The sequence below is a fragment of the Gopherus flavomarginatus genome, chromosome 4 (genome assembly GCF_025201925.1).
Source record: "Gopherus flavomarginatus isolate rGopFla2 chromosome 4, rGopFla2.mat.asm, whole genome shotgun sequence".
NCBI classification, from domain to species: Eukaryota; Metazoa; Chordata; order Testudines; family Testudinidae; genus Gopherus; species Gopherus flavomarginatus.
Window position 1 is genome coordinate 93,882,806 of NC_066620.1, and position 18,074 is coordinate 93,900,879.

Below are 18,074 nucleotides of genomic sequence, written 5' to 3' on the forward strand. Positions count from 1 at the left end.
AGTATACTCAAAATCTTGGTTCACACGTTTTGAACAACTTACTGATGTATACAGTAAATTGGATGCTTAAATATCATCCTATAAATGTACCCTATGTAAGATCCTTTTAAACCACTGGGGTGCACATAATTTAATATAGTATAAACTCAGTGACATGGATTTTTCATGCAGAGCGGGGTGGGTTTTTTCAAGCTCCTGCAGTTTTGTTAATGCAGAATTACACAATCTTCAGAAAACTTACTATCAATTCAGGCAGTTTGGATGAATTTACCACAGTTTGCAGCCGATGGCACAGTATAATGATAGTTGAAGTCTGCACTCTTACAGGGAGCGGTTAGAATGACACAATACAGAGGGGGAGCTCAGTGACACTACCTTGAAAAATGAATATTTCTTCCAGAGCCTGTTTGCTCTTATGCATTTCCAGGGTCTGACTTCTTATGGTTATAACTCACTGTGCTGATTTCCTTTTTTCAGTCACTTGGCTGTAGCTAGAAGACTGATAAGTGATTTTATCTTCTATTCACTCAACAATTGGAGGTGTTTCTCATATTTGAAGAATTGCAAACTTTCTTTTGCCCAAGTCCTATGTAAAAGGTTTCCCCCTTTTTGTAAAACTCCTAAGGATAGACCATTTCTGTTAAATTTTGGCACCTTATGTGATAGACATGAGGTTCATGGAGGGTAGGTATTAGTAACCATGAGCTTTTTTTTCCTGTACCTCTCAAGATATAGTCTCAGTGGTACATAAGTGATAGCAGGAGTAAAGAGAGTGAAGAAAATATATGTAAAAACAGTGTCAATTCTTTTCTATGTTAACAAGTCCTGCCAAAGAGATGGCATTTGCAGTGTTAAGCAGGGGTACATAATTAGCTGGGTCGTATGCCTGAAGGCAAGAGCCTAATATATAGTGTTCACTCCAGTAAGAGAAAAGAATGACCACAAAACTACCCACTTTAGAAGTTCAGTGCAGCACTAAATTTTGTTACACATTTTCAGTAATTTCTTAACATACCCACTCTCACACAGACATAAGCAAGCAACCAAAGCCAAATTATACTTAATCTAGGTGTTCCTACTACAGGATGGAAATGCAGGCAGGGGGAAATATTATTGTTGCTATTTTCAAATACTTGGGAAGTGATCAAATATGCTTTGTAGATAGCCCACAGGAGCCTTCCTTATTGAAGGTTCTCAGAAGGACACCATATATAACATAGTACAAATTAAGGATAATAGCATAGAGTGATGATAAAAAGGTGGTAGTTTCAAGCCTGGATTAACCAGTAGCAGTGTGCATAAGGCTCTTGGCTTTGGGGATTGTGCAATTTGGCACAATGTGCTCACCATGCACAGGCTGAAGAGTCTGAGGAGAAGCAGACTGTGACAGTAGTCCTTAGGCATCAGTCTGCTCCTTCAGGAGAAAGAATACGGACCTCACACAGCCAATTCCCACCCTGTTCAAGCATAGATCCACTCATATGTGCCAGAATGTGGAGGGTCACTTCACCACATTAGTTCTTGGGCCCTTCACCTCCTCCGCTGTCCATCCCTCCTGGTCTTCAGGAGGACTTCAAGTGGAGTACAGCAGGAGGGTGTTTAGTTTTGGCCACTGCTTCTCAGGAAATTAATGACTCCTTGTCTGAAAGAGAGTCCCATCAATTCCATGGCAAACCTAGGGGATTGAGCCCGAGAGACCTGACAACCTAATGGGAACAGTTACATCGGCATACATGAAGACTTTACATTAAACATATAGAGTAGAATGTTCACTCCTGGCCCCTGTGCACTGGATAAAAGGATGCTAGAATCCTGGAGCCAGCAGGGGAAGAGCTCCAGCTGGTAGAAGAATTTTGGAAAGAGTTCTGAGCTATCCTTTCAAAGGCTCCTCACAAGCTCTGGTGTAGGGGTTGTGCTCAGGGCATGAGAGGTATATCGGCCTTGGGGAGGCTGCTATAGTGTAGACTGCCTCCCAGGGCTGTCTAAATTACTCCGGGGTTTGCTTTAGTCCCCAGGGGCAGCCCAGAATTGGGAAGGTGCAAATTGGCTTAATTGAGGACACAGTTGCCTGTAATGCAGGACACGTTTGCATAAAAATTTCTGATTTATATGGTTAAATTTGATGCTTAAAATATCACTTGATACATTTATACAAAATATATATTTATCTTATGTAAATCCTTGTAAACCACTACTTTATAAATACCCGAAACGAGATTACATTGATCTTTGGCTGCAGCTGAGGACATAGTTGAGCCCATGTTTTTTATATCCTGAAAACAAAGCAGAATAGTTTTTAGTAAAGTATGTGTGTGATGCTGTATTTACTCACACAGGAGGTGAATTGGTTAATGCAGACCTGAAGCCAATTAAGATACCTGGTTGCACTTGGCCAGGCCCAAGTAAAATGAGTCTCAGCTGGATGAGGATCTGGATGGTGTCGATAAAGGGAGGAAGTAGAAGTGTGATGGGAGAGATGGGCAGAAACTAGTAGTTTCTCTCTGGATAGTAGAGAGCACAGGAACTTTGGGAGGGAGTTTATACCCTGTCCATTATGGGAGAGGGATAGGAGGGGTGTAGGGGATCTTTGAAGCCCAACTGACAGGCAGAATGCTCTGCGGAAGTGTTTGGAATTGAGGATCCTGTCAAAGGCAAGATTCCAGGGAGGTGGTCCCTGATAGTCAGTGTTCTGCAGAAGAATTGGGGAGGACCCAGGATAGTTTACAAATACAAATCCAGGAGAGGGACTGAAGTTGCTTTCGTTGTAGTTTGTGTTTTGCTTTTGTAGCTTTGTTAAAATGCTCCATAGAGAAGCCCTGAAGCCACCTCTCTGACAAGAGTGGAATGAAAGAGGAACCCTGGAGGGACATAAGATGTCATATTAACGACCTGTGTTATGTGGAACATTGTCCATGTGACATTGATACCCCAGAAGTGACTCGTGGAAGGCCAAGTCTTGAGAAAAGAGACCCCCACAGGATGGGAGTACCTGTTGGCAGGGAGTGCTAGATGATGAATGGGTTGCTATACCAGGCTCCTCCACTCCCAATAAGAGCTGCACTTGCAGTGAGTGCACTTTTTCTTTGTGTGTGTTTGTGTATTTTCCTTTGTGTATAACGAGTCGTGTAACACTCAACATAGCAGATGCATCAGTATGTGCATTCCAGTCACTTTTGCAACTATTTAGGGACTTCATTCACAGGATATGATTTACAGTACTATGCATTCCTTCCATTTTGTACCTTTTTGTTTCTTTGAGGAGGCTCTCGGGAGGCAGACTCCGTAACTGGGTTATTTTCATGATGTTGCTGCTCTACTTTCAATATGGTCATTATAAAGCACTTTTTTTCTGCAATTTTTCTATCCCAATCATAAATGCTTTCTCTGAGCTAACACATGGCTCATAGGCTCTAAACCTAGGAGTGAATTCTCTAGATTTTAAAACAGTCCTTTATTTTTATTATAATCCTTTTCTTTTTAAATTGTGGTTTACTCTATGGGTTTCTTGCTCCTAGTACACTGTATATTTTCTAAGGCTAATTGTGTTCTTTTGTTATCTGAAATAATATTTCCAAAATGCCTTTCAGTAGATATCATAGTGTTTTGCAAATATAGTTATAAGTGACAACACAACTTTGCAGGAAGTCTTTTAAATAAGTTTTCATAAATTGATAAACTGAAGGGATAGGGAGGTAAGTGATTTTTTTTCATAGTGACAAAAAAAGTCAAGTGTAGAGCTGGGAATATAATCCAGGATTCTTGACTGCCCATCCGTTGCTCTAACCTCTAGACAACACTTCCTACATCCCAGAGGTTGAAATATGAAATGAATAAGTTACTTCTCAAAATGTTCATGAAGAGATTTTTACATGTGACTAGAACAAAATATCCACCACAGAAATAACCCACCCAAAATAGAATGCATCATTCTAGTTGGCAGATAGCTATTAGCTTTATTGGTTTGTCTGACAGCATTGTTTTTACTGCTCCATTTTTACAACCTGTGAGAGTTGTAACTTTCAAAATATAGTCACTGTTCTGGATTTGCTTCTTAGTATTCTTGACAGTTTCATCTGTCTGATTGCAGGCATGTATTGGAATATTAATTCTCTATCTCCTTCCGTTTGATTTTGGGTGCATTTTGACAACGGTCATCTACTTGTACTCTGCAGAAAGTAGATTGTCGGCTTTCTGTAGCTGCTCTCACATTATCACTGTATATTTCTTCATCAAACTTACAGACTCAGAAGGAAGTTCTAGTCTTTCTCAACAGAAAGGATAGGGAATATCAGAGCTGGTGGTAGGCGTAAACAGACTAAGCAATTGCTTAGGGCCCAAAGCGGCTCAAGGGGGCCCCATATTAATTATTAATGTGCGTTGTGCAGAGGAGATACAAAATATTCCTGCTTAGGGCCCCCCAGTGGGCTAGCGCCGCCTCTGGGGAATATCAAGAACTTGTAAAGCCATTAAACCAATATACTAGATTTTGCACTTTTTTGTCTGTGAGGGCATAGTTTATGATTGTTGGCAGTGCTTGCAATAAAGCAAACAGATAAAAATAGTATTAAATTCTGTGCCAAAGAAATAAGGATGCTTAAAAAAAAAAAAAAGCACAAGATTCTATGTCTAAAGCCATTTCATGTGTTTTAGAGCTCGCCATTTTTATTGCTCAATATTTCTTTTTGCTTGTGGACAAAAACAAGGTATATTACTGTTGGGTGAATCACTTTTACCAAAAGTTTTCTTTCTGTTCTGTATTTTCTATGCCCTTAACCTCCCTGCTTTGGAATACTGGGTGGTCAATATTCCTTTACTTGTATAAATAGAGTGACCACAGTACTCCATGGTATTGGGGAAGTGAAGTAGTAAAGCAAGCAGAAACTAACAGGACTGGATTAAAATAAAAAATCTAATTTGTTTCACTCAAACAAAAAAGTCAATGAATTAATGTGAAGATGGAAGAACTATATATAAAAGAGACAAGGTTTAAAATAGAGGCCCCAGTGCAGCAGGATACGTAAGCAAAAGCATGTGAGTAATTTCACTGAGCATGTGAGTAATTTCACTGACTTTAATGGGCTAGTCACATGCTTACAGTTAAGTTTGTGCTTAAGTACTTTGCTGAATTGGGGCCAGAGAAGGGGGGAAAAACAGAAAGGCAAAAGCTCATCCAAAAGGGGCCTTGAAAAGACTTTCTCCCTAGGGATCAAATTCCAGCCTTATGGAACATTATGCAACATGATTTAACCTCCAGTAACTGTTGACTATATGTAGTATAAACATATGCCAGCGTGCACATTTAAAACGCGCACACACACACAACAAAACACTACACCAGCGGTTCTCAAACTGTGGGTCGGGACACCAAAGTGGGTCACCACCCTGTTTTAATAGAGTCGCCAAGACTGGCATTAAACTTGCTGGGACCAAAGCTCAGCCCCACTGCCCAGAGCTAAAACCTGAGGACTTGAGCCCTGGTTGGTGGAGCTCAGGTTACAGGCTCCCCCGCCTGGGGCTATGGCCCTTGGGCTTGGGCTTTGCGTCCCTCCCGCCAGGTATCAGTCTTTGGCTTTGGCCCCCCGACTCGAGGCAGCAGGGCTCAGGCAGGCTCAGGCTTTAGTCCCCTCTCCGGGGGTTGTGTAATAATTTTTATTGTCAGAAGGGGGTCACGGTGCTATGAAGTTTGAGAACCCCTGCACTACACTATTGTGAAGGAACATATGCCCCACATTGGCAAATATAGGGTTAACAGGGAGCCTGAGGGATGAATTAGTCCAGTCTGTGGCAGCAGGAGGGGTGATGCTAATTGACAATTAGACCCAGCTGGAGAGAACCGGACTGGGTGGTCTAGTAAAGGAAGGATTGCAGTGCCAAGGGAGGAGACCTGAGAGAGCAGAGCTGTGGTAGGGAGCTTGTATCTTGGGCCTGAAAGGAGATGGCAGCAGGGGCTAAGTGTCTCTAGGCAGTTGCCAGAGAGGCTTGCGGATACACTGAGAAAACTCCTTAGTAACAGACTGAGAAAAGCCGCAGTGAGATAAGACTGGAGGGCGCAGCTCTAGGATAGATGCTTGCAAGCAGGTAAAGGTAGGAAGCAGCCTGGGGAACCAGCGAGGGATCACTGGAAACAGACTCTTGCTGCTTATCATAAGGGCTCTGGGCTGAAGCCCGGAGCAGGCCTGGGGTCCCTACCAGGCACTCATAGGAAGGACAGTGTAAGCCTCAGGAGCAGAGGGGCAAGGACAGTTAAGCTCAGATCAGGACTGAAAGCCTGCTACATGGGCACTAAGCCTTTGGGTGTTTGGTTGGACTTTGCAGTTACCCTGGAAGCAGTGAGGCTCTAAGCCTCCTGGCAGGAGGGCTGAGTTGCAAGAAGGAACCAAATACTGAGTGGCCCAAGGAGCTGCCCCCGGAGGGCAATGGACTAAAGGCAGCTGCTGTGCCATGACCACAAATGAGGGGGCACACCACCAGTAATGGATCCCTCTACGCTCAAGGTTCCCAGATTTTTTTTTTAGGTATGTTCTCCCTCTCACCCCATGGGAGTTACATAACAGTGCTCCCTTGTGACTCCTATCCATCTGGGACAGAAAGTGACTCACTGAGCAGTGTGGACAGCTTCCTCCTGGCACGGTGGCAGGACCTGGCTGGCACAATTTCCCGAGGAGCCCATGGCAGCATGTAGTGGACCGGGGCTCCTTCCTCTTCCCTCCTTACTGCCCAGAGCCTTTCATTCTCACAGGGTCCGGTGGGTTTAAAATAGGAAGGGCTGTGGCTGGCTGGGTGTCCAGGGCAGGGCATCAGTGGTGAGAACATTTCCCTTCTCCCTGACTGCTGCAGACTCCTTGTATGCTCTCCCTGCAGCTGCCCTGCCTAGCCAGGTCACCTCACTGACTGCAGCCTATGGCCCACCTGGCACACCCCTGATATCTCATTGTGGTTCTCTCTCTCCCTCTCACCCCCCCGGGGATGAGCCCCATAAACCAGCATTCAACACCTTACCCACAATCTTGCTTTTCAGGAGAGGATGAAAGGGAACAACTCACACAATAGATGTTAGTCATGTTGCTTAATGGACTACTGGAAGGCACTCCAATACAGGCTGATGAGGGTGATATAAGAAGCTATATAGAATAAAACTAGTATAGAATAATTTAACTCAAATATAGTAGTTAATGTAAAATGTGTTCTTAGTTAGGGAGCTGGAACTTCTTGTTAGTGTCACTGGTAATACTATATTATATAGGCTTCCATCATCACAGAAATAAGACCAGTCTTCTCTTATTTAGAGCCAGGAATTATAAATTCTATCTTTAGCTTTCATATGACAGTAACTTTTTTGTGATGAAAGAGCATTAATATGTTACAGTGTGTAGCATTGTGCATCATAATGCCCAGACCTCTGTGGTATAATGTAATACTTTTCCTCTATGGATCCAGAAAATCATACTGTGTACCGCTAATATTGAAACTCTACAGTATGAGGGATATGGTCTTCATTGGGGTTTTTTTGCAAAGAACGAAATATTTGCCTAGCAAGGAGTTTTTGCCGGGAATTCATTCTAAATCATTTGTAATGAATACCTCCCTTTATTGCTGGCAGTGGTGATTTTTGTTCCTGCTGTCTCAAATGTCAACTAGACTAAGATAAAGAGAAAACATGAGCTACAGGTATATAATCTTCTCTTTATCTCTCCTTCAATATTTCAGGAGTTTTATTTTAAATGTGGAGCACACCCAACTTCTGACAGTGAAACATCTGTGGCTTTGAACCTCATTACAACAAACAGCCAGCATATCACATGTATAACATGTACAGATATTAGGTAAGTACTGTGTAAAGTATCACAGACACACAATTTCAGTGCTTCAGAGTACTTATTTTTGCAGAAGTGTTTCTTTTTCCTGTTTTTCTTTCCTGCATTTTTTACTACTTTTGTTAATGATAGACTATGCGTTAATTTTTTTCTAATTTTGTTCTTCTGTTTTGCCAACATAAATAGGATCCACATTTTGTAGACACAGTTGAAATACAGGTGCAGATCTGTTTACTTGTGCCACTATCTTGTCCACTTCAAGCAGTTGTTTAAGGGCACAAGTGATCAGATGTGTATCCGTAATTCATTTTTGGAGCATAAAATTTTGGGCCAAATTTCTGAGTGCAAGAAATGTTCCTATAAAAAGGGAAACTGAGCCTTATGATAGACCGCTCCCCCTTTCTTTAATTGTTTAATATGGCTGAGCAAAATTCCTTTTGATGCAAAATCTAACTTACAAACTGGCCACAGTTTGTGATATTCAATATCATAAATTAGAAAAACACTAACTGTAAATATGTGGATTAAAAATCAGTTGCTTGTCAGTGATTTTAATACAAACAATCAAATGATTTATAACAAACTTTCCAGTAATTGATTTCAAGTGTCTGGTGCATCTGATTGAAATTTTGTTATATCTTATCCCTCAATTTTGTCTTTAATTGACTTTCTGATCTTAAAGAAAAAAAGTAATGTAATGTGCTTATTAGGGAAGCAAGGATGCTGGTACGATTGCTTTCTGATTATTAAATTGAAGTGGTTTCCAAACAAAGCTAGTCATTAGATATCCTATTTTTTCTGCGTATTTTCCCAGTGCATGTGCATCTGTTTATGAGAAATATTGGAGAGGCACCACATAACTGATAACACCATGCTATTCCCTATAAATAGTTAGTATATCTCAGCATTGAGTGGTCTACAGCTTGCAAGTGTAGATACGTGCATGTTTTCAAAATATGCAAAGCCAGGGTTCTTATAAGAGATCATGAAGGGTGAGTTAAACTATCACCAAATAGTTTGTCTGGAACTAAAAAGGGTTTTCTATAAATGAATTCCTGGTTGAAGATAATGGGGTGTTCTTACCTCATCCCAAACACAGTGCTATATACTACATTAAGCTGTTTTTCCGTGCTTGCATGTTGCTTCATTGACAGAATCTGACTGATTGCTGATAATAGTTGACTGAAGAAAATGAGTATTACTGATAGGCTGAAAGAGAAGTGTGCTTTGAAAAGAATAGTATTGTGTCCATCACTTTACATATATTTCGGATTTATAACAGTGTCATCTATCTCTTCTGAAATTCTTCTTGCATGCACTCTGTAGTTTATTACTTTAATAACTTGTCCCAGTGGTTAGTCACTAATGCCACTCCATGATTGTGAGCCCTGCTCATTCCCCCCATAAAATCGACAGACAAAGGAATATCAACATCAAATTCGGCGGGTTAGTTGTAGGGTTCCGGTATAATTTCTCGATCAAATTTGAAGTGAGGGTTTCCTGAATTATGACACACTTAAAACACAGCTGTTCACTTGAGTTCATGGAATTCCGCTAATGTCCTCTCCCCGCTTTGTAACAAAAATCCAAATGAAGGAAAGAGATAAAACTTTGTTTACTGCAGTTGGCTAGTTGAGTTCTAGTGCCCGGGGCCAAAATTAGCTGACTAAACTATAATTTTAAAATTATTAATATTACAAATTGTAGTGTCAGAAAGGCATGTCTGCACCCACTGTTTTAAACAGAGCATTAAACAAGTGCTGGAGACCTAAGCTTGAAATATTTTTAAAAAGTAAGTTTCTAGCCCTTTTCCCTGAAGATGTAGATCTCCAAATATGGACTGTTCACTAGAAGGAAGAGGGGTAGAGTCTGGTTCAGTCAATGGAAAATGGAGATTTTGGCACCCAAACTAGAATTAATCAGATAAGCAGAAACAATCGACCAGAGCTAGAGCACAGCGTGGAAGACATTGTTTATAGATAATTTTATTGAATATATCCATTTGACAAGGAATGACGGGGGATATGCTCCTCGCTATACTCCCCCCAGTTCCCGCTTAACTCCAGAATTTCTGTCCTGCTGATCTCTTAAGGTGCTCACTTGCTTTGATTTTCAAACATTTGCAGGAGTGGTGATGAGGGTATTTGGGGAGAATGCCAGCATACCAGTGGTCACGGCAGGAGAGCAATAGGGTGGGGGGAAGAGGAGCATGACGAGAGAGCACTCCACTCATTCTGAAGACCTGAGTGGGTTTGACATGGGACTGCTCACCCTCTGAAAACCTTAGTAGACTTGCTGGGAAACTTCACCTTTCACAGCCTTAATGGTCTCACAGAGATGCCTCACAAGCATCACCACCCTTCAGCATTTTTCCGCATTCACCTTATTATGCTTTGCAGATCATATTGTTTGAAACTTCCTGGAGGACATGTGAAGTCCCAGAGGGCTGGAGAAGGGCAAACATAGTACTTATAATTAAAAAGGGGAACAAATAGGACCCAGGGAATTATAGACTAGTCAGCCTAGTTTGCTGTCAAACTGGGAATCATATGTAGGGGGTCCCACAGGGTTCTATCCTGGGTCTGGGACTATTTAATATTTTCATGAAAGACTTGGATAATGAAGTGAAGAGTATGCTTATAACATTTGCAGATGATGCCAAGCCAGAAGGGGGGATGGAGTTGCAAGTATTTTGGAGTACAGTGTTAGAATTCAAAATGACCATGACAAATTGGGGAATTGGTCTGAAATGAACAAGATGAAATTTAATAAAGACAAGTATACATGTAGGAAGGTAAAATCAAATACACAACTACAAAATGGGGAATAACTGGATAAGCAGCGGTATGTCATGAAAAGATTTTGGGTTTATAGTGGATCACAAATAGAATATGGGCCAGCAACAGGATGCAGTTGCAAAAAAGGCAAATATTCTGGGGTATATTAACAGGAATGTCATATTTAAGAAATGGTAGGTAATTGTTCCTCTCTACATGGCGCTAGTGGGCCTCAGCTGAAGTACCGTGTCTAGTTTTGGGCACCACACTTTAGGACTAATTAGAGAGAGTCCAGAGGAGAGCAACACACATGATAATATGTTTAGAAAACCTGATGTATGAGGAAAAGTTTAAAACAAAAAAAACCATGGGCATGTTGAGTCTTCAGAAAAGCAGACTGAAAGGGAGTCTTCAAATATGTTAAGGCTTTTATAAAGAGAATGGTGATTAATTGTTCTCGATGTCCACTGAAGATAGGACAAGAAGTTTAATGGCCTTAATCTGCAATAAAGGAGATTTAGGTGAGATTAAAAAAAATCATTCTAACTATATAGGTAGTTAAGCACTGGAATAGGTTTCCCAGTGAAGTGGTTGAATCCCCATCATTGGAGCTTTTTAAGAACAGGGTAGACAAACCTCTGTCAGGTACTATTGCGGAGAAGGATTTGGACCCCATCGGCTGGAAGGCATGGGATGCATTGTCCTAGGGTTAGGGCTTCCATGGCCACCACTCCCAAGAGGAGGAGATGGGTGGTGGTGGTTGGAGACTCCCTCCTAAAGGGGATGAAGTCATCCATCAGTCAACCAGACCAGGAGACTTGAGAAGTGTGCTGCTTGCCTGGAGCTAGAATCCAGGATGTGACAGAGTGTCTGCCAAGACTGATCAAGGCCTCAGACTGCTACCCCTTCTTACTTCTGCACGTGGGCACCAATGATACTGCCAAGAATGACCTTGAGTGGATCACTGCAGACTACATGGCTCTGGGAGGAAGGATAAAGGCGTTTGAAGTGCAAATCATGTTCTCGTCCATCCTCCTGTTAAAGGAAAAGGCCCAGGTAGGGACCATCGAATTGTGGAGGTGAATGCTTGGTTATGCAGACGGTGTCAGAGAGAGGGCTTTGGATTCTTCAAGCATAGGATGTTGTTCTGGGAAGAAAGATTGCTAGGAAGAGATGGGACCCACCTAACGAAGAGAGGGAAGAGCATCTTTGCAGGCAGGCTTGCTAACCTAGTGAAGAGGGCTTTAAAGTAGGTTTGCCGGGGGATAGTGACCTAAGCCCAGAGGTAAGTGGGGAAGTGGGATATGGGGAGGAAACACAAGGAGGAGGGTACAAGATGGGAGCCTCCTGATTCTTACTTAGAAATTAGGGCAATTGGCTAGTTATCTTAGGTGCATGTATACGAACGCAAGAGGCCTGGGAAACAAGTAGGAAGAATTGGAAGTCCTGGCACAATCAAGGAACTATGATGTGATTGGAATAGCAGAAAATTGGTGGGGCAGTTCACATGACAGGAGCACTGTTATGGATGGGTATAAACTGTTCAAGAAGGACAGGTATGGAAGGAAAAGTGGAGGAGTTGCATTATATGTAAGAGAGCGGTATGATTGCTCAGAACTCCAGTATGTAACTGGAGACAATCCTGTTGAGAGTCTTTGGTTCAGTTTAGAGGCAAGAGCAACAAGGGCAATGTCGAGGTGGCCATGTACTGTAGACCACCGGATCAGAAGGATGAGGTAGATGAGGCTTTCTTTGGAGAACTAACTGAAATTTCCAGATCACCAGCTCTGGTTCTAATGGGGGACTTCAATCACCCTGACATCTGCTGGGAGAGCAATACAGCAATGCACAGAAAATCCAGGAAGGAGTGTGTTGGGGACAACTTCCTGGTACAAGTGCTCAAAAAAACAACCAGGGGCTGTGCTCCTCTTGACCTGCTGCTTACAACGGGAAAGAATTGTTAGGGGAAGTAGAAGTGGGTGGCAACCTAGGTAGCAGTGACCATGAGATGGTTGAGTTCATGAGCCTGACAAAAGGAAGAAAGGAGAGTAGCAAAATACCAGCTTGGCTTAACCGTGAAATCTTCGATGAGCTTAAACTCAAAAAGGAAGCTTACAAGAAGTGGAAATTTGGACAGATGGCTGGGGGGAGAGCATAAAAATATTGCTAGAGCATGCAGAGGTGTAATTAGGAAGGCCAGGGCATGACTGGAGTTTGCAGGAATGTGAAGGGTAACAAGAATGGTTTTACAGGTATGTTAGCATCAAGAAGGAGGTCAGGAAAAGTGTGGGACCCTTACTGAATGGAGGAGGCAACCTAGTGACAGATGATGTGGGAAAAACTGAAGTACTCAGTGGTTTTTTTGCCTCGATCTTCACAGACAAGGTCAGTTCCCAGACTGCTGCACTGGGCAACACAATATGGGGAGGAAATGCGCAGAACAGGTTAAGGACTATTTAGAAAAGCTGTACATGCACATGTCCATGGGTCCAGACCTAATGTATCCATGGGTGCTGAGAGAGTTGGCTGATGTGATTACAGAGCCATTGGCCATTATCTTTGAAAATTCGTGGCAACTGGGGGAGGTCATGACAATTCGGGGGGGGGGGAGATAGCTCAGTGGTTTGAGCATTGGCCTGCTAAACCCAGGGTTGTGAGTTCAATCCTTGAGGGGGCCATTTGGGGATTGATCCTGCTTTAAGCAGGGGGTTGGACTAGATGATCTAGGGTCCCTTCCAACCCTAATAATCTATGATTGGAAAAATGGAAATATAGTGCCCATATTTTAAAAAGAGAACCCAGGGAACTACAAACCGGTCAGCCTCACTTCAGTCCCTGGCAAAATCGTGGAGCAGATCCTCAAGGAATCCATTTTGAAGCACTTGTAGGAGAGGAAGATGATCAGGAACAGTCAACGTGGATTCACAAAGGGTAGGTCATGCCTGACCAACCTGATTGCCTTCTATGATGAGAAAACTGGCTCTGTGGATATGGGGAAAGTGGTGGATGTGATATATCTTGAGTTCAGCAAAGCTTTTGATACGGTCTCCCACAGTATTCTTGCCAGCAAGTTAAAGAAGTATGGATTGGAAGAATGGACTATAAGGTGGGAAGAATGCTGGCTAGATTGTCAGGCTCAACAGGTAGTTATCAGCAGTTCGATGTCTAGTTGGCAGCCGGTATCAAGCGGAGTGCCCCAGCGGTTGGTCCTGGGGCAGGTTTTGTTCAACAACTTTATTAACGATCTGGATGATGGGATCAGTTGCACCCTCAGCAAGTTCGCAGATGACATTAAGCTGAGGGGAGAGGTAGATACACTGGAGGGTTAGGGATAGGATCCAGAGATTCCTAGACAATTGGAGAAGTGGGCCAAAATAAATCTGATGAGGTTCAACAAGGACAAGTGCTGAGTCCTGCACTTAGGAAGGAAGAATCCCATGCACTGCTACAGGCTGGGGACCAGCCGGCTAAGCAGTAGTTCTGCAGAAAAGGACCTGGGGATTACAGTGGATGAGATACCCAGATGACCTTAACTCTGCTTCTATGAAGATTTGAAATAATGAAATGCTTAGAGTACCTTATCCACCCAGAATACTTTCATTTTATCACTGACCACCAAGACAAGAAAAAATTACTTTCAAACGTACTGTGGTTGTCTCAACTCTGGCTTTCTTTGTTGTCATTATACGCGTCACAGAAGAAAAGCTGTTTTTCAAATTGTTGGTTAAACTAATAGATTATTAAATATAATTGTCCCCCACTCTTCCTTAAGGAGTCAGTCCTGTGAGCTATGGAGGGCAGGCAGTTATCTAAGTACCATTAGACAATAACAGATACATAAAACCATTTTTAAATTCTATCTAAGGCACATTTTTTGATGTTCCACTTGCAAGTTGCATAAGTACAGTACCTTCTCAAAATTTAAGATGTCCTGGTCTGTAGTCTGTGGATTCCTGAGACTTTAGAAAAACTCCACCCAAATTTAACACATTTTACAAAGGACTAAAGACAGGAAGATGGGAGGCAAGGATCAGTGGAGGGCAGAGGTAACTATGACCTTCCATACTTCCAAATATTTGGTGTTTTTTGTAAAATCTTCATTTCCTGAGTTTCTAATTCTTCCTTTTAACTCTAATGTTCTTGGAAGGCTAATAAAAACATAAAATATTTATATATAGCTACAACCTTAATTTCACCTTAACTAAGATTTTTGTGTTTGGATTTATTAATGACTTTTTGTAGTAGTCACTTGTCACTACATAGCTCAGGTCTGAGAATTGCTGACCAGTGAGCTCTACTTTCATGTTGTATTTTAGCATTCTATATAGTTAGTGCACCACATGCAGGGCACTTTAAGCCCCAAGAAGCTTGGCACAGATTGTGTGTGCTACCTTAACTCAGCATGCAGTGCAATGCTCATGAAAAAAATCTTATTTAAAGCAGCAATATACTCTGATATGCAGAAAAATACAAAGCAGAAGTAATGTTTAAACCCATTGCCAATTTGTAGTCTCAAGCTTGCATTAGGCACACTGTCTATTTGCCCTGGGTTTATATCTGATATTCATATTTTCATGCAGCTCTGACCGACAGTGAAATACTTCAGAACCAAAACCTCTTGCAGAGTTATGCCAAATCCATAGGCAGTATTCCAGGTAGTGTTATATTTGTCAATGATTTCTGCTTATCTACAGCAGAGTGAAAGTGTGAGTTGGCAGTCTTTATGCATGCATTTTTTTTCCTGTAGCTTTCAAGGTGATGGGCTGCTATTTTATGTGTTTGAAGAAGCTCTTAATGGGTTGAGCAAACAGCAGAAACTTGAAACAAGCACCGAAACTGGGCAATCCTTAAGGGAAAATCTGCTTTTGTCAACTGTTTCCAGTAGAAATAACATCAAAAGGGTTATGAGTACCCCTTGGTAACTGTAAATCAGGCTCAGAAATAACAACAATGTTAAGCAATATAAAAATAAAATGTACAGAGCAAAAGTGCCTCACGTCATCTTTCACAAACTAGGTAGTGTACAATTCCTAAAGGCACCGTTATTTTTAGCATTCTGAGAGATGTGCAGGTATAAAAGATATATAGGACTTGCCATTATTTAGTACAAAGGAAGAATTCCGCAGAAGGAGAGGTATTTGCTGTTGCATTGATCAAAGTTTACATTTTTTATTTTACAAATAGTCATTTCATAATCCTGAAGATATGTATTAAAAAGAGAGAAAAAAATGAAAAATAAAATTGTTCCCAGGTTAGGTTTTTGTCAGTAAGCAGGGAATTTATTTTATGCACTCCTAATACTGGAGCCAGTGTGATTGCTTGACTTCACTAGTGGTAGTAGTTAGAATTGCAAGTACAAGATGTTCTTACCTTCAAGGATAAATGGAAGGTAAACACCTTGTCATAATTCCTTGCAGCCAAATCATTTCAAATTGTGCTAGACGTCACAGGCAGGAAAGGATTGGAAAAGGTCAGTACTTGGATAGAAAGAACTCAGAGGAAAAGTGCTGTAGGAAGTACTGTTTGAGATGGAATAGGTATTGCTCTTCTCCCTGAGTCAATAATGAACTAATGCTTCAACATGATATTAGGGACACTCCGCTTGCTAATCCAGCTCTGCTGGGACTACATCTAGCATCCAAAACCTCTGAGGAGCTTTCAACTGGATACTTTGTTTAAAAAGGAAAAAATGCTGAAAAATTATTTCCCTCCTCTAACTTTTTGAATGATTCCCTCCTCAATTACTTTGTTCTAAGGGCCAGGATTGAGAAATTCTGGATCACAAACAGGTTTAAGGTGCAATGTTTCACAAACCATCAGAGCTAGAAACATCTGCATTCTCTAAAGATACCAACTGTGCAGGATTCTCACTCTTTGGGATCTTACCTGCATATCACAAGACTGTTGGAACTCCCCTGCAATAAGCATTTTCTTCACCCTTAATTACCATATTAGGGGAGTAGAATGTGACTCAGGCCCCTTACTGGCTGCGGTATGCTACCTACTAAGGAATATAAGCACTGAGGTTCGATATCTCAGCATTGTTTGATAGAAAAGAACTTTTAGAGGTTTTAAGAAATTATTAATATTTTGTTTGTTTTTTTTCTGTGGACAACCTGTCTTATAGAAATTTGTGCAATATTAATAATAGGGGATGGATATATAGTCAAATACCATGTTGAAGCTTTTGAGACATGATGTATTTTTTCTAAAATAATTCTTGCAGAAAATTTGACAAAATGTGGATGTGGTGGTTGTACTGAGAGAGACACTCAAGCCACAAAACTCCGATCCTCATCTGGATTCCAAATACCACACCGAATTCCAAAACATCCGGTTCAAAGATTTTGGCTCAACTGTTCTAAGCACAAGGGCCATTTTCAAAATTCAGATTCTCATATGGTCTATGTTTGGACTTCAAACACATATAAAATTAAGGAGATTTTGGCTTAAGGTTTTGGTTCAGGCTTGTTTTTGCTGTTATAAGAGCAGAGTTTCACTAGAGACCTTATATTCCCTGCTGAGATCAAAACACAGCCTGAATCCATTAAAAGAAGGTCACTTATGTTGTTTTAGGAAGAGAAAATAGTGTATTGTTCTATCCTTACAACCGTTGCTTTAGTTTCTTTTGAGGTACAAATTTCATTAGAGCCTAAATTGCCACTAGAACTGGCATAAGCCTAGTGAGTTGTCAAATCTATATTTAGGTCTACATTTTTCAAGTATATTTTCACTCCCTGTGGCCTATTTGGTTTCTGTGGTCAGTCTGTCTCAGAATTTGCATGTTAAATACTTTTGTGCTTATGTACCTTGAGAAGTTCAAAGGGGGTTAAAAAAATTGTATTAAGTATTAAATCTGCTTTTCCTAAGTAATGTGACCAAAAGCAACAAGTCTAACACTTTCCCTTTTAATGCTCCTCTTGAAGTTAATGGGATTTCTTAAAAATCAATTAAGTAAAATAACAAATTCATCAAACATCAAACTAAGAACTGTTACTAATTGGGTTAGGCCTCCAAAATGCATTCAGTGAAAGCACAAAATAATACAGATTATTCAGCTGTAATGTTTGGGAACAACAGATACCTACAAAAATATAGAGAAAACATTTTATTGACATTGATACTTTGAAATGTGAACCATGTCCAATTTAATGCCAGTAAGTGACCTTCATTTCTCCGATGGCAAACTCCGTGGGTTTTGGAGGCAAGCAGCTGCATCAGCAGGACTTCCTGAAGACATTAGAAGTGCTTATGTGTGAAATTCAGCTGCCTTATCTTTTCATCTCACTTTCACTGCTGGTATATAGTAGTACCCACTGGCAGTGACTGGTCAGCATTGCAATTCCTGCTGTTTTGCCTCTGAATCTTTTAAGATTAGCGTTGCCCTTGCATCTAGATGCTGTACTGCTTAACATCCAGTCTCTTCTAACCTCTAGCAAAGCATTGTGAGAAAAAGCTACTGTAGTGTTAGCTTGTAAATGTC

At 41.2% G+C, this 18,074-nt stretch overlaps 1 protein-coding gene across 2 annotated transcripts in view; it reads left to right on the plus strand.

Annotated features, from left to right (window-relative positions):
- The window catches only part of PRKN (parkin RBR E3 ubiquitin protein ligase), a 1,230,739-nt gene that overhangs the window by 650,000 nt on the left and 562,665 nt on the right, over positions 1-18,074 (plus strand). For both annotated transcript variants that reach the window (XM_050949117.1, XM_050949116.1), the window contains one exon: positions 7,708-7,823. In XM_050949117.1, coding sequence (XP_050805074.1) covers positions 7,708-7,823 — 116 coding nt within the window. The remainder of the gene's footprint in view (positions 1-7,707; positions 7,824-18,074) is intronic.